Raw genomic sequence first — 13,250 nt, 5'->3', positions numbered from 1 at the left:
CCCGCACCCGCCGCAAGACTATGTGGCCCCGCCCACCGCTGCCCCGGCCGCGCCCGCCCATTGGCTGCGCCGCGCCGGGTGGGCGGGGCTACGGCGTCTCCATGGCAACCGTCAATCAAGCGGCCGCGCTCCTCTCTCCGCTCCCCCCCCCCCCCCAGTCTCCACCTGGAGCCCCCGGGGAGCGGCGGCCCCGTCACCTGCGGCTTTCCCGGGAAGGGAAGGGGTTAAAACGCTCCCGGTGCTGTCTGCTGTCGCTACTGGGGCTGAGGGAGTTTTGCTGTGTCTGGGCCTCTCGCTTCAAGAAAGTCATTGAAGTGCTGGAGCGAGTCCAGAGAAGGGTAGCGGAGCAGGGAAAGGGTCTGGAGCACAAGTCCTATGGGGAGCGCTTGAGGGAGCTGGGAGTGTTTCTCCTGGAGAAAAGGAGGCTCGGGGGTGACTTTATCACTGTCTGCGACTCCCTGAAAGGAGGCTGTAGCCAGGTGGGGGTCGGGCTCTGCTCCCGGGCTACCAGCGACAGGACCAGAGGACAGCCTTAAGCTGCGCCAGTGGAGCAGTGGTTGGACACTAGGAAGAATTTCCCCGCATAAAGGGTGATTAAACATTGCAATGGGCTGTCCAGGGAGACGGTGGAGTTACCATCCCCGGAGGCGTTTAAGGATAGACTGGACGTGGCACTTAGTGCCATGGTCTGGCTGACACGCTGCTCTTTCCCGAAGTAATCGATTCTGTGGCTCCTGTTGGTTAGTCGTGGGCAAGCGCCCGCCGTCTCTCGCTGTTACAACGGGAGCTCCGGGGCCCGGACAGCCCCCCGGCCCCGCCGCGGGGCGGGCGCTGCCTCCCGGGCGGGCGGCGTGGGGACGCGGAACGCGCGGGGCGGCGCTGGGCGGCGGCGGGGCCGTTTGGCGGCGGCACCGGAAGGCGGAAGGCGCGGCGGGAGGAGGGAGGGGAGCGGAGGCGGCCATGGACGACCTGGGCTGCCCGCGGTGCAAAACCACCAAGTACCGCAACCCCTCGCTGAAGCTGATGGTGAACGTCTGCGGGCACACGCTGTGAGTGGCGCCGGGGGGAGCGGGCGCGGTCCGCAGCCCCGCTGCTCGGCGGGGCCTGGGGGAAGGGGTCGCTGCCCCGGCCGCTCCGCGGGCGGCGGCGGCACCGGCTCCGCCAGACCCAGCGGCGTTCGCCGGGCGGCTCCGGGCCGCTCCTGCCGCCGTTTCCTCCACCGGAGGGTCCGTGCCGGCCCGGGCTGGCTCCGGTGTGGGTTTGGCTGCCCTCGGGGCCGGCTCTGCAGTGGAATTCCCGGGGAGGAACCCGCGGGACGCGGCTGAGATCGGGACACGCTCCTGTCCCGCAGGGCTGCCACGCTTCGGCGTGCGGAGCGGGCAATGCAGGGAAAAATGCGTTTCCCATGGAGTTAAGCATTTCTTATTTAAAGCTGTGCTCGAGTAGTTAACAAAAAAGGTGTTTTGTTGTATTATTGTAGTGTGTTAGTTCTTCTGAATGAAGAGTTTTTTGCTGAAGGTTTGGTGCTGGTTTAAATGTTGGGAAATCCTCTTGCGAGCCTGTGCTGATGGTTAGTATGGTTAGTATTAACTCATTCGTGGTGTTTTTTTTTTGGTTTTTTTTTTTTTTTTTTTTTTCCCCAAGAACATCCATTACTTTTTCTCCCATCTCCCGAAAATCAGACCTTAGGTATTACTGCACTGGCTGTTGCTGATTGTAGTCACAGATAGTCTTGCTGATTTAAGTCACAAATAGCCCGAACTCACTCACTTTCAGATCTGGAGACCATCCTTAGTTAGTGTGGAAGTTTGGAAGGCTGTACTCTAAATTCTTCCTGGATGTACACCATACAAGTCCAGTCCTGCGCTAGCAGCCCTTTCTGTATTTTTTATTTTTGTCTTGTCGTTTTTCCTGTGATGTGTATGTTTTTAAACCACTTGTGAATTACATTGAAAAGATGCAGCTTTTGAGCTTTTGCTTGCCTTGCTGCATTGTTGTAGGTGAACAGGATGAAGAAAGTCAGTTGCAGGAAAGGATTTATCTTGTTGTCTTAGGAAAAAAGTGTTACTTGTCATTCTCTTCCCTGCTCCTGTTCTCTTCTTTTGCCATGAAGGTGTGGGAGAGGTGGCCTCAGGAGTGTCCCTTTGGTGACAGCAGTGCTGGAGTTCAAAAGGCAGCAGCCCCGTTTAGGCAAAGCTGTGCAGGTTTAAAATGATGCCTTGATCCTTCACCAAAGATCAAAGGAATGATCAAAGTGGTCCCCATGTGCTTTCAGGCTCCTCCAGAGCCACTTCCAGCAGAGGACAGCATGTCTCAGTTTGCTCTCCTGCTTTGCTTCTCAGTTGTTTTGGGCTTTTTTTTTGCAGCTGAGTTTTGCTTGAGACAATTAATGGTGTTTTCTGCTTTACTGGGTGCAGTTGCTGACACCGTGTTTGGGGTTGATGTTCTTGTCTTGCTCTTGTTTCGGCACCCCAGCTCTTCTTGTTTGCATCTCTGTGGCAGAGTAGGATCTCTGGGTTTGTTTTGGTTGTAATTAAGGACTCTCCATTGCAATGTGGTTCAAGTGTGCCACTTTTCCTCTGTGTTTTCCTTCCAAGAGCTCCCTCAGGGTTGTATATCTATTATTGCTTCCATACAGTATTAAAAAGCCTTCATGCTGGAAGTTGTTTCTTAGAAATGGTTAATAAATTTCCATAGTAACTCATCTAGAAGCTGGAAGCTCAGATGACCCACCTGAGAATGAAAGGAGGTAATTGACTTGTTCTCATAAATTCACCATATTTCAGTCACAAGGATGGAACATTTAATTAGCTTCCAAAACAAATGAGCTAACATAAGTTTCTGGTGGGTATTTATCCTTATTCAATCTATTTTGATATTTAGCAGTTGTTACCATTGAAAATGCTACTCCTAATTTCCAGTCTAAATTTATTTCCTATAATTGAGGCATGTAAGAACTCTACCATGAATTTTACACATTTGTGAACTCTTTATTATTTCTCTTCTATAGGAATATCTGCAATATTTTGAGGGCTTTCTCTTTGCTATTTTTCACTCTGAAGAAATCCCATTGCTTCAGTCTCCTCTCTTCAGTGATTTTTAATTTTTTTTTGTTACACTTGGGGCCTATTCTCACTGGGTTTTTTTTAAATCCTTTTCCACTTGGTTTGCATTTTGCTGGAGCTGAACATGATGTTCCATCTGAGTCCTTAGCACAACAGCCAGAATCAAAATTATTTTGTGTTCTTTTCATACCTGCATTTCATCCAGGCAGGCTGATGACTTTTTTTTTTTTTTTTTTTCAGTGATACATTTGTTTTATGTTGAGCATAAGCCCCAGATTCTTTAGCACTTTACCACTCAGCACATCTGTGGGCAGAACAGAATTCAAGCTTGCTTTCCATGTTATGTTGTACAGGTGATTATAATTACCTTTTTGCTCTGTTAAACAGTTTGTTACTTCAGTGACTGTGGATTCTGAGACCCTCCAGCCAAATCTTTGAAACTGTCTGAGATTGCTCTCTGTTAACATCCTGTTATTTTCCAATGTGTAGTCTGTGGACAGAATATCTGGGAGATATTGGAAATTGTTGCTTGTCACCATAAGAAATCCAAGTGAGGCAGAGCAAAATATGAAGTTACCTGCAGTAAGTTCATTGCTAAATAACTCTTCCCCTGGATGCTTTTTGTAACAGTGGAGAATGTGAAAAGATTAAAGCCATGTGAATGGGCTTGCTACCAATTTTCTCTCAGACTGAAATAACGATAGTTTATCTCTGGGTGTGGGTTTCTAATCATCTCTGAGTACTTCAGTATGTTCTGCTTTTGTTTAGATTATATGGCTGTCAGTTTAAGAGTGTCAAAAGTCCAGTTAAACCAAAACTATATTGTCTGTAGTTGCTGTTTTACTACCTATATTGTTACTGTGTCATTGGAGGAAATTATATTCCTTTGATACTGTTTGTTCCTAAGAAATTGTGTGTTGAATCTCATCTGTTCTGTTATCTGAAATATGCAGGAGATAGTTTTTTTTTTTCTCAGATTATTTTGGCATTTTCCCAGGATCTGATGGTAAGCTTGATTCTGATCTGTGTTTTCCTGTGTACTTATTTCTTGCTCTTTAGAGGCAGGTGCTTTAGTCCTTCTTTAGGTTGTTGGAGCTTAATGCAGAGAACAGAGATGATCCAAAACTTCTTTTGTCCGTTTTCAAAGGGTAAATATTGTATTTACCAGATTTGAAAACCTTGAAGTACTCTTAATGCTGTAACCCTGGATATAGTCCACAGGTTTATGGACTACACGTCCATGGGTTTATGGAAGCTCATTAAGCTGTCTGCAGAAGCACATTGCCTTTATGGTGCTTTTTGTTTGAAGTGTGCCGATAAATCTGCATGGAAAATTCAGAGCCGTGGCTTTGCTGGCTTGAGAGGTTTGGAGCAGTTGCTGTAATGCATTTCCCAGTTCCAGCCTGGGCTCCTGCTCCTTCTGCTGTGCTATGAGTTACATTAGCCAGCTAATCCATCTTACTGAGTGGAGATTGATGCAGAAAATGCCCCAAGTGCTTTGGCATCATCTGTTAGAGATTTTCCCTCTCATTGGAGAGTGGGTTAATGCGCTCCTGCTTCAGTTGCTCTTGCTTGCATTGCAAGCATTCTGAAGGAATAGTTTCATTTTACATTCAGCGTTGCCTCTTGGTAGTTTCTTTCCTAAAGCTTTCCTATTCTGTCAACTGTGCTGTTCACTTAATGAAGTGACCTCCAGTGATGTGATTTCCACTAGTGCAAAATACCTTGAATTTAAAAATATTGAGGAGCCTTTACTTGGCTGAGATGATTTGTCAATAAGCTTCAGATCTTTGTTTCATCTGGGTTTCAGAAAGCTTGTGGTTTTATCAGGAATTAATTTTATTCATTTTGTGACTCTGTTTTCCTTTCTGAAGGACTGTGAGAGTTGTCTTCTTATGCCTTCCGTCAGCCAGGTTGCTTCCACTTTCATGTTCTTAGGTAGTTCTTGCCCTCTGTTTAGAATGAAATTAGAAGAGCCATTCCTTTTATAATGGCTTAGTTTCCCCCCTCTTTTTTTTTTTCTTCTCAACTATTATATAGAAAAAGCACTTCAGAATATCTGAGAACTTATTGGGCAACACATGCCCTGTTTTTTCTTTCTTTTTTTACAGATGGTTACAGTGAAGGTTCTTCTTGCTATGAAATCCTGTGCTTTGGAGGTTTGGCTGTTCATTTTTCTCCTCTTCCTCACTTCATTCATTTAAATCTCATCTGAGGTAGATGCTATGTGTGAAAATCCCTGTGCTGGCTTCCCATCTCTTTTCTTTCTGTGACCTTGACCCTGCCATCAGATTGGTTCTGGATTTTGGCAGCAGCATGCAGGTACCATTTCTCCTCCCTCATCCTTTGAGTCTCTTCCCCGTGTCTGTGGCTTGACCCTTTTAGAAAACTCACAATGGCTTTCTCCCAGTGCTGCACCTTTGGCATGGGAGTTCTCCCATGGGCATTGGGGCTCTGGAATGTGCTCCTGGCAGAGTGGGATCAGAGTGCTGATAAGCACAGCAGTGCTGCAGTGGAGATAAGGGATGGGCAGGTGGCTGCAAGAGGATGAAATCAGACATTTGGTCTTTTATAAACAACCTTCAGGTTGGGATTTCACTGCAGTTTATTCCAATAGAAGCATGCCAAGCTTTACAATTGTGGGAGTGGGTTTTTTGGGGGGTTATTTCTTAGTAGTTTGTTTTCTTTGGTTATTGCTTCTTGACCAACATTGCCAAAAGTGTAACACCATGTGTTTTTGGCATCAGAGTCATGTTAAATAAGTCTTTTCCACTATAAATCTTCCTTGTCACTGGGAGGGAGGATGATAAATTAGCAGTTAAAAGTTGTTCTAGGATGGGACTTAGTAAGGAAATGCTTAGTTCAAGAATAATGAATGTCTTTTAAAGTTTATTTTCTTAAGTATAACAGAGGTTCAAGGCATCAGATATTTGGCTTTAAAAAAACTTTTTGTGCAGGGAAAAGTGTGTCTAATTATGGAGCAATGCTTCATTAAAGTACTGTAATGCATTAGTTTCTAAGGTGCACTGATGGCTTTGGTTTCTTTTAGAAGTTCACTCAAGAATTATATTCAAAATCCGTTGTGCATGCATGACAATTCTTGGTTTTTCAGAGAATTCCTAAAGTCTTTCCTAAGCATGCAGATGCTGGGTGCATGCTTGCCAATGGAGTTGTAATCCACCTGGCTTCACTTGAGACCATGAATTATCTTTTACTCTGCCTGCTTGGATTTCATGGCCGGTGTTGAGTTTTAGAAGGCAGGTTAAGCATATCCCACTGATTTACTTACATAAAGAGGAGAGGAAATACATCCACCCAAACCTGCATTAAAAAAACGTTAAGGTTGTTACTGCTAACAGGAGTGGGAAAAGAGATTTATTCTTGGCTGTAAACTTGGACCATATGGTCTCCAAGAAGGAGACACAAAAATGTTAGGTAAAAAAGGTGGTTAATTGGGATTGCTGGTTCACCTTTGTTATCCCACTGCCTTTTATAGGGAGCAGGAAGGAGCCATCCTGGCTTGTATAGAGAGGAAGTGTGTGTCTGCAGACCAGCAAAAGCAAAGAAACTCCTTTTCTTCCCCAGTGTCATGCCAGCTGTTGTGCTGTCTTGACAAAGTGTCTTTTTCAAGCTTGACACCTCTGGGAGACAAGGGCTGAGGGACCAGAGCAGCCTCCACAGAAAACTGGGAAGCTCAGTTTCAGCTGCTGCCAGTTTGGTGGTTATGGGTTTGTTCATGTACTACCACAGTCTTAGTTGGTAGCTGATGAACTTGCTTTATTATAAGCTTTTCTGGTTTCTTTCCTGTCTTGGAGAGACTTATGGAAAGGTTTCTGGGCTCCTTACTTAAATGTAGGATTTTTTTTCTCCTGTTCCCAGAGGGAGATGTATTTATTTCTCATTAATTTGTTAATATTACTTCAAAACGAACACAGTGTAAAAAAGCTGTCTCTAGGCCCAGCTTTGTGTTGCTCAGGGGAGACATCAGTTCACCAAGTTGTGTTGTGGGGATTCTCTAATCTGCCCTGCACCCTGTTAGGTGTTTCCAGGGATTCATTAAGGGAGAAGTGCATCCTTGGAGAGTTCTAATTGTGGTGTTAACAGGCTGCAATGTGAAGAAACAGAGGTTTCATTATTTGCCTATTTGTTTTAATGTCGGAAGCTTTTGGAGTTTTGTGGCTGTCAAATTCCCTTGGAGGTAGGAATAGGAACATCCCTGGTGAATTCAGGGGAATGGGGTCTCATGCCAGTGTGTGGGGCTGGACTTGTTGGAAAACAGTTTGGAATCTTCTTGTTTCAACCCCTTCCAAGTGAAAGGACGGCTTGGCTTCCTGCTGCATTCTTCTCTGCAGTGTGGTTCAACAAAATGCCTTTCTTCTAGGATGGGGGAAGCCCAGGAGACTGTGGAAAATAACATAAAACTGTATTTCAGCCAAGTGAATTTGAGTGAAGAAGTCTAAACTAGAGGTAGGCAGTGAAGATCTGTCAGATCTGTAACTTTTCATTTGAACATGTGGGAATTAGGGGGGCTTAAATATGCATTTAAATTTTATTTGGCAAGCATTTTTCCTAAAAAAATACCTTGAATGCAAGATATACAAGGACAATGATTCAGGGCTGTCATTTGTAAACATAAAGGTTGGCTGTAATATATATGATTTTTAGGCCAAAAAAAGTGTGTGGGCTTTGGAGCACAAACAAGTGTGAGTGTGGTGGTTCAGCCATGAAGTGTGGATTCAAGATCTGTGAACAGGCAACAGTCACAAGGAAAAGAGCCACCAGCCTTTGGTACTTACCAGACCCTTGCAGGAGCTGATCTGGTTTTTGGCAGAAAATTGGCTTTTTTTGGTCAGTTAATGCTGTTTGTACGGAACTAGCAGGTTGATGTGACTTGTGAATGGTTAGTCAGACATCAGAGGGGATGCAAGGTCATCTCTAGGAATCTGTGTCTACAAATGAGGTAGGAGTAGGGTGGAAGGAAGGACTTTCCTATGACACAATGTTAATTTAGTTTTTTTAACCATTTTGTTAAGCTGTGTGCCTTAAAAGTTGGCTTATCTCGGAGAGCAAATGTGTTTTGTCTCTGAGGCTTGTTTTTTTGCTGTTTTTACCATATCACACCTCAGCTTAGATTCCTGCATGGCAAATCCTTGCTTGTATGAAAAGCATGAAATGTTTGTTGGATTAAAGTGGATTGGGACTACATGCAGTTGAAAATCTCAACCAGAACAGAAACTTGGTGTGGTCCTGAAAATGCCTACTTTGCTTTGGGGAGATAAGTAATGAAAGCTATGTAAATGTATTGCATTCCCAATAATTTCCACCTCTGAGAGAATTCTCTTAGTTTCTTCTGTGTGACTTGGGAGACACATCAGGGAGGTTTTTACTCATTTTGTCAGATCTGCTATGAGACTTTAACTGATGCTTGATTGAAGTAATTGCGTAATCAAAGCCTGTCTGCTTCCTCAGAGGAAGAAGCAATTTTTTTTTTTGTGTTAAGTAGGATGTATTCCCTCTGAAAGAAAGCTTTTTCCTGACTTCTTAAGGGAATAAAAATCTAGGTCATCTTTCTTCTTTGTCTTTTTGGAGTTATTCCTGCTTTTATTAATTGGGATTAGATGCTCTTTGGATCCAATTCCATCCCATTAGTCTTCCAAAGTCTCTTCAAGTTAGTCATGGGAGGTGATTAAATCATTGCTGAAATACCCAAGAGGTTATTTCCTTTTGCCATCCAGTTTTGACAGTGGATATTTGCTTTTACATTTGGCTCTGAGTCATGGTTTTGATACTTCTGATGAAATGGTGTTAATGCCTCAGTTTAATTCTTTTGTTTTAAAACTGGCATATTTAGAAAATCTCTTTTCTCTGTTGAGCTATCAATTGCCATGTCTGCTTGGTAATACTTCTTGTCTGCTTAGCAAAGCTCACAGAGCTCTACTCTTCATTCTCTGTAAGTATTTTTGGAAATTTAAGTTATAGTTCTGCTTCTTGTGACCTTGGCAAAAGGAAAGCTGTTGCTTACATCCTGTCTCTCCAGTCAGTAAATGGAAAAGTAAATTCTTTTTCCTTGGTTCTGAAAATTGTCTGTTTAAATTTGTAGCCTGGGTTGGAGACTTTACAAGAGCATGCAGTGACAGAACAGGGGGAATGGCTTCACACTGAAAGACAGCAGGTTTAGATAAGTTATTTTAAAAAAAATTCCTTTACTGTGGGGGTGGTGAGGCTCTGGCATGGGTTGGCCAGAGAAGCTGTGGCTGCCCCATCCCTGGGAGTGTTCAAGAACAGACTGGATGGAGCTCTGAGCAATCTGTTCTAGTGGAAGGTGTCCCTGCCCATGGCAGGGGATTGGAATGAGATGATCTTTAAGGTCCCTTCCAACCCAAACCATTCTGTGATTCTGTGGTCCTGGAAGTGGGTTTGGGTGCCCAGCTTGAGGAGTGTTCCAACATGCTTGGCCCCTTCTGGTTTGGGTGAATGCTCACCCAAATGGTCTGACACAGGTGTGGTAAATCTCTGTGGTGGAAACAAGTGCTCCTCAAAAAGAAGGCAAACACAAGGCCTATTTAAGCAATTTCATATTAGATAGGTTTTTCTGTTCTCTTTATTTTTATTGCATCTACTTCATTTTAATTGAAGCCAATAATTTGTGGGTCTGTGAGGAAAAAAGACAATGGGCTTGCTTCTATGTGGTTGAATTAGTTGTCAGATGTTAATAAGCCATATGCATAGGTTTAATATTTATGAAATTAAGCAAATAGATTCCTGAGTCATTTTAGAAAGCATGTGTGTCTTGCTAACTGTAAATTCACAGCAGGGCAGATCCAGAAGTGCCCTGTTGCAAATGTCCAGAAGTGGCATTTGTGTGCATGCTCTTTGTTTGGGGCTTTGGTTGGTTGTTCCTCCCCCCTGGACAGCTGAAGGTGAAGTCTGAAGAAAAGGCAGGTCAACATTTTGGAAGTTGAATTGAATACTCAATTCAAACCTGGTGAGAAAATAAGGAAAATTCCCTGAAAGTCACGGACTGGCACACTGTGCTGAGCTTGCACTGGGGACACTTCAGTTTCCTGTTGCTGGTTCCCTCTCTTGGTTTGATGATATGCAGGGAACAGTGGATGTTTCCTCACAGACCACTCTGGCTGCAGTAAAAGTCACCAATAGTAGTCCTAACAGTGATCTGAATTTTGTAAAGACATTTACTTGGTTTCTCTTTTTTAAAAAATATTTTGCAATAATTAATTTTGATGAGACCAGATCTGAGAAAAGATCTTAGCAGGAGCTGCTGCTCTATGTGACAAAATTAAACTTTGTCACAGCTAAAATGATTTTTTGATGCTCTGAAAATGATATTGTTGTTTTTTTTAATATAATGTGCATGGGGAGAAAATAGGAAATTCTTGCAGGGTTTTTTTGTGTGGAATGTAGGTAAGTTCAGATCAGTGAGAACAAGATGGCTCTGTCACAAAGGAACAATGAGGAAGTCATCTATGTGATAAATATTTTGGCTTCAAATTGGGAAACATGAGGTAATGATTTTTGCTGTGCCCACACAGTTCTGCCTCAATGGCTGTCACTAAGGTTAGATTATGTCTAAGCATTTGCAGAATCCTGGGCTTAACATGAGCATGACAACTTTAACATTTTGGAAAAGATAAGTGGCTCTGCTGAGAGTTAGGAAACAGTGGGGTGAGACAGAGTGAGAAGAAATGTATTTTATTGATTTCCTCTTAAAGAAGGAGTGTTGAGGTGAAAGTTCCCAAGAATGTTGAACTCTTCCGTTTTTTATTAGTTCCAAGAAGTGTGACCAGACTGCCAATCTCTGCCAGGCTGGTGAAGGAGGACTGATGTTCCTAGACAGCAGAAGGCAAGGGAGTGGTTTGGCCAGTGTTGACACCTTCAGACTGCTGAGCCAGAATGGGAAGTGTTGGGTCTAGCTGGGCAGGAAAGTCTGGCACTGGGATTAGATATATTGCAAGAGCTGCCCTCAGAGCCAGGGTTAAGGAGGAAGATCTCTGGTCCCAGACAAGTACAGACAGACAAATGTTTAACTTGTCTTACTTGCAGGGTGTCACGTGTTTATCTGTTAAAAAAAAAAAAAGATATCTTTGTGGGGATTAGGAGTTGAACAGTCTCTAGGTGTAACTAGTGGCTAGGTAATCTTTACTGTGAGCACATGAATAGCCTTGTGTAAACAGAAGAGTCCAGATTTTTCTGGGAGTAGTGTCTGTAGACTTTAAAAAACTGAAAAATAGTCCTTACACACCCTGGATGGTGTCAGGAAAGACTGTCAGTGGCAATTGTGTAGTTTGATAAGCCTGTGACTGATGTGCTGTGAACTAGAAATGGGAGCCTGCCTTTGAATCCCCAAAGATCCCTTGTTTTAGGAAAAAAATGGAAAGTTATTTTTAGTTTTGGGGTATGGTTGTTTTCTGAAAAGGGAGAGAGGGAGGTTGACAGGACTGAGGGCAATGCCATGGTTGTTGCTGAACATTGTCAGCTGAGCAGGCTTGGAGGAATTCAGGAGCTGGAGAGAAACTTGTCTGTTGAGCTTAGTCGAGAAGTGCTGTATTTCTTTGAACTTCTTAGTTTCTACTCTTGCAACAAATTTTTTCCAAACAAACCCTTGATTTTTATTCTTTCTGCTTGGTTTTGGGGAAAGGTAATACAGGAGATGTGTGCAGAATTAGCTGCCTTCACATGGGCAGGATCTCAGGGATGTGTGAATGAAACGACCCCTTGGAGATTTGTTTCTTGGGATGAAGTTAGGGAGCTCAGATTCCGTGGGGTCTGGGGGGGAAATCTTTGCTGCCAGCTGACAGATTTTGGAAGGGAGCCTTCTGTTCTGCAGGGAAGGTGTGCCTGGGCAACACCTTGTGGCTCTGGTGAAACTGGAATGCTGGAGTGATCGAAAGGGGAGGCTGGCTCCCATTCTGACTGTATGACATCAAGGAAACTGCAAAGATCACAAGGGAAACTTGCCTAGAGAGAGGGACTTGACTACATGAGAAGTTGAATGATGACTGGGCTAGGGAAGGATTTGGGACAATCTTGGAAAACTCAGGAAAAACTGGAGCTCAAGAAGTGTGTAGCAGGATATGCAGTTCTTGGAGGATGAAGGCATGGGGAGGCCATGGCTGTGGCAATCAGAGGTGAGGACAGTGAGTAAGTGTGCTTGATTGTGGTGGAGGGCTTTAGGTGTCTAAATGGAAATTAGCCAAGCCTGGATACAAAAGTGTTGTCCAGGAGAAGAAGAAGGGTGCAGCAGGCACTCAGATCCTGTGTTCCCTCACTGGGATGGAGCAGCACCTGGGTGTTGGAGTTGTTTTACAGAGCCCTGGTGTGGAGCTGGCCGAGTTCCTGGAGTGCAGTGTTCTGCAGGGCCTCTGCTGTGCCCATGGGATGCCCCTGTGGAAGGGCAGGCTCTGTGCAACTGCTTCTGCTCTCCCTGGGAGCTGGGCTTTGGGCAGAGGAAATCCTATAGAGCACTAATGCTAATCGCTCTCAAATCAGGAATGTGAAATTTTGGGCATGCTTCAAGCGTTAATTATAGTGGCTTAATTTCCTTATCTGGTAATGTGGGGATAATGCTACCTCATGGTGGTTTTGAGAAGGTCAGTTATTTAATGCTGACTGTGCATGCCAAAGAAAACTGGAGAGGGGGAGAAAAACAATAAAATGTGTCGAAGCAGGATTTGAGCAGGGCAGAATAAACAAGGTCTGAGGATAAACTGGCATTGCCTCTGTGTGTTAGCTGAGTGTTGCCTATCCAAAAGGCTGAAAGAGGTGGGATCCTAACAAACTGGAAAGAGCAACCCCTCATCCTGGTGCCTGGCAGGCCATGCATGTTAACTGTAAGGAAAACCTGTAATGCCTGGGCCATATATCATGCAGGTTGTTAGAGGAATAACATCACATCCAGGCCTCTACCCCGCTGCCTGGCTTGGTTGACACAAGGTAATGTGTATTGAGGGGAGGAGCTGAGTAGCAGCATGATTGCATAAGCCTTTTTTCCAAAGGAAACTGGCTAGCACAATGTGGAGATATAATAAATTTATATTGTGGTGCACGACCACAAGAGGGATCAGACCGCTTGAATTTTCACTTTTGCGTTTTTGATTCTGCCTTCTTTTGTGTAGCCTGTGTTACATATGGAGATTTTAATTGTCTGACTTGCCAATGGTAATATGA

The 13,250-nt window shown here is 44.2% G+C and overlaps 1 protein-coding gene across 1 annotated transcript in view; it reads left to right on the top strand.

The window, feature by feature from the left end:
* Nucleotides 1-923: 923 nt before the first annotated feature.
* MNAT1 (MNAT1 component of CDK activating kinase) overlaps nt 924-13,250 on the top strand; it is a 117,764-nt gene continuing 105,437 nt past the window's right edge. Inside the window, exon 1 of the mRNA XM_021554535.4 lies at nt 924-1,049. Within this exon, the coding sequence (XP_021410210.1) occupies nt 961-1,049 (89 nt within the window). The 5' untranslated portion in view covers nt 924-960. The remainder of the gene's footprint in view (nt 1,050-13,250) is intronic.

This window comes from Lonchura striata, chromosome 5 (genome assembly GCF_050655825.1).
Source record: "Lonchura striata isolate lonStrDom1 chromosome 5, ASM5065582v1, whole genome shotgun sequence".
Taxonomy (NCBI): Eukaryota; Metazoa; Chordata; class Aves; order Passeriformes; family Estrildidae; genus Lonchura; species Lonchura striata.
This window is presented reverse-complemented; position numbering and strand designations above follow the sequence as displayed.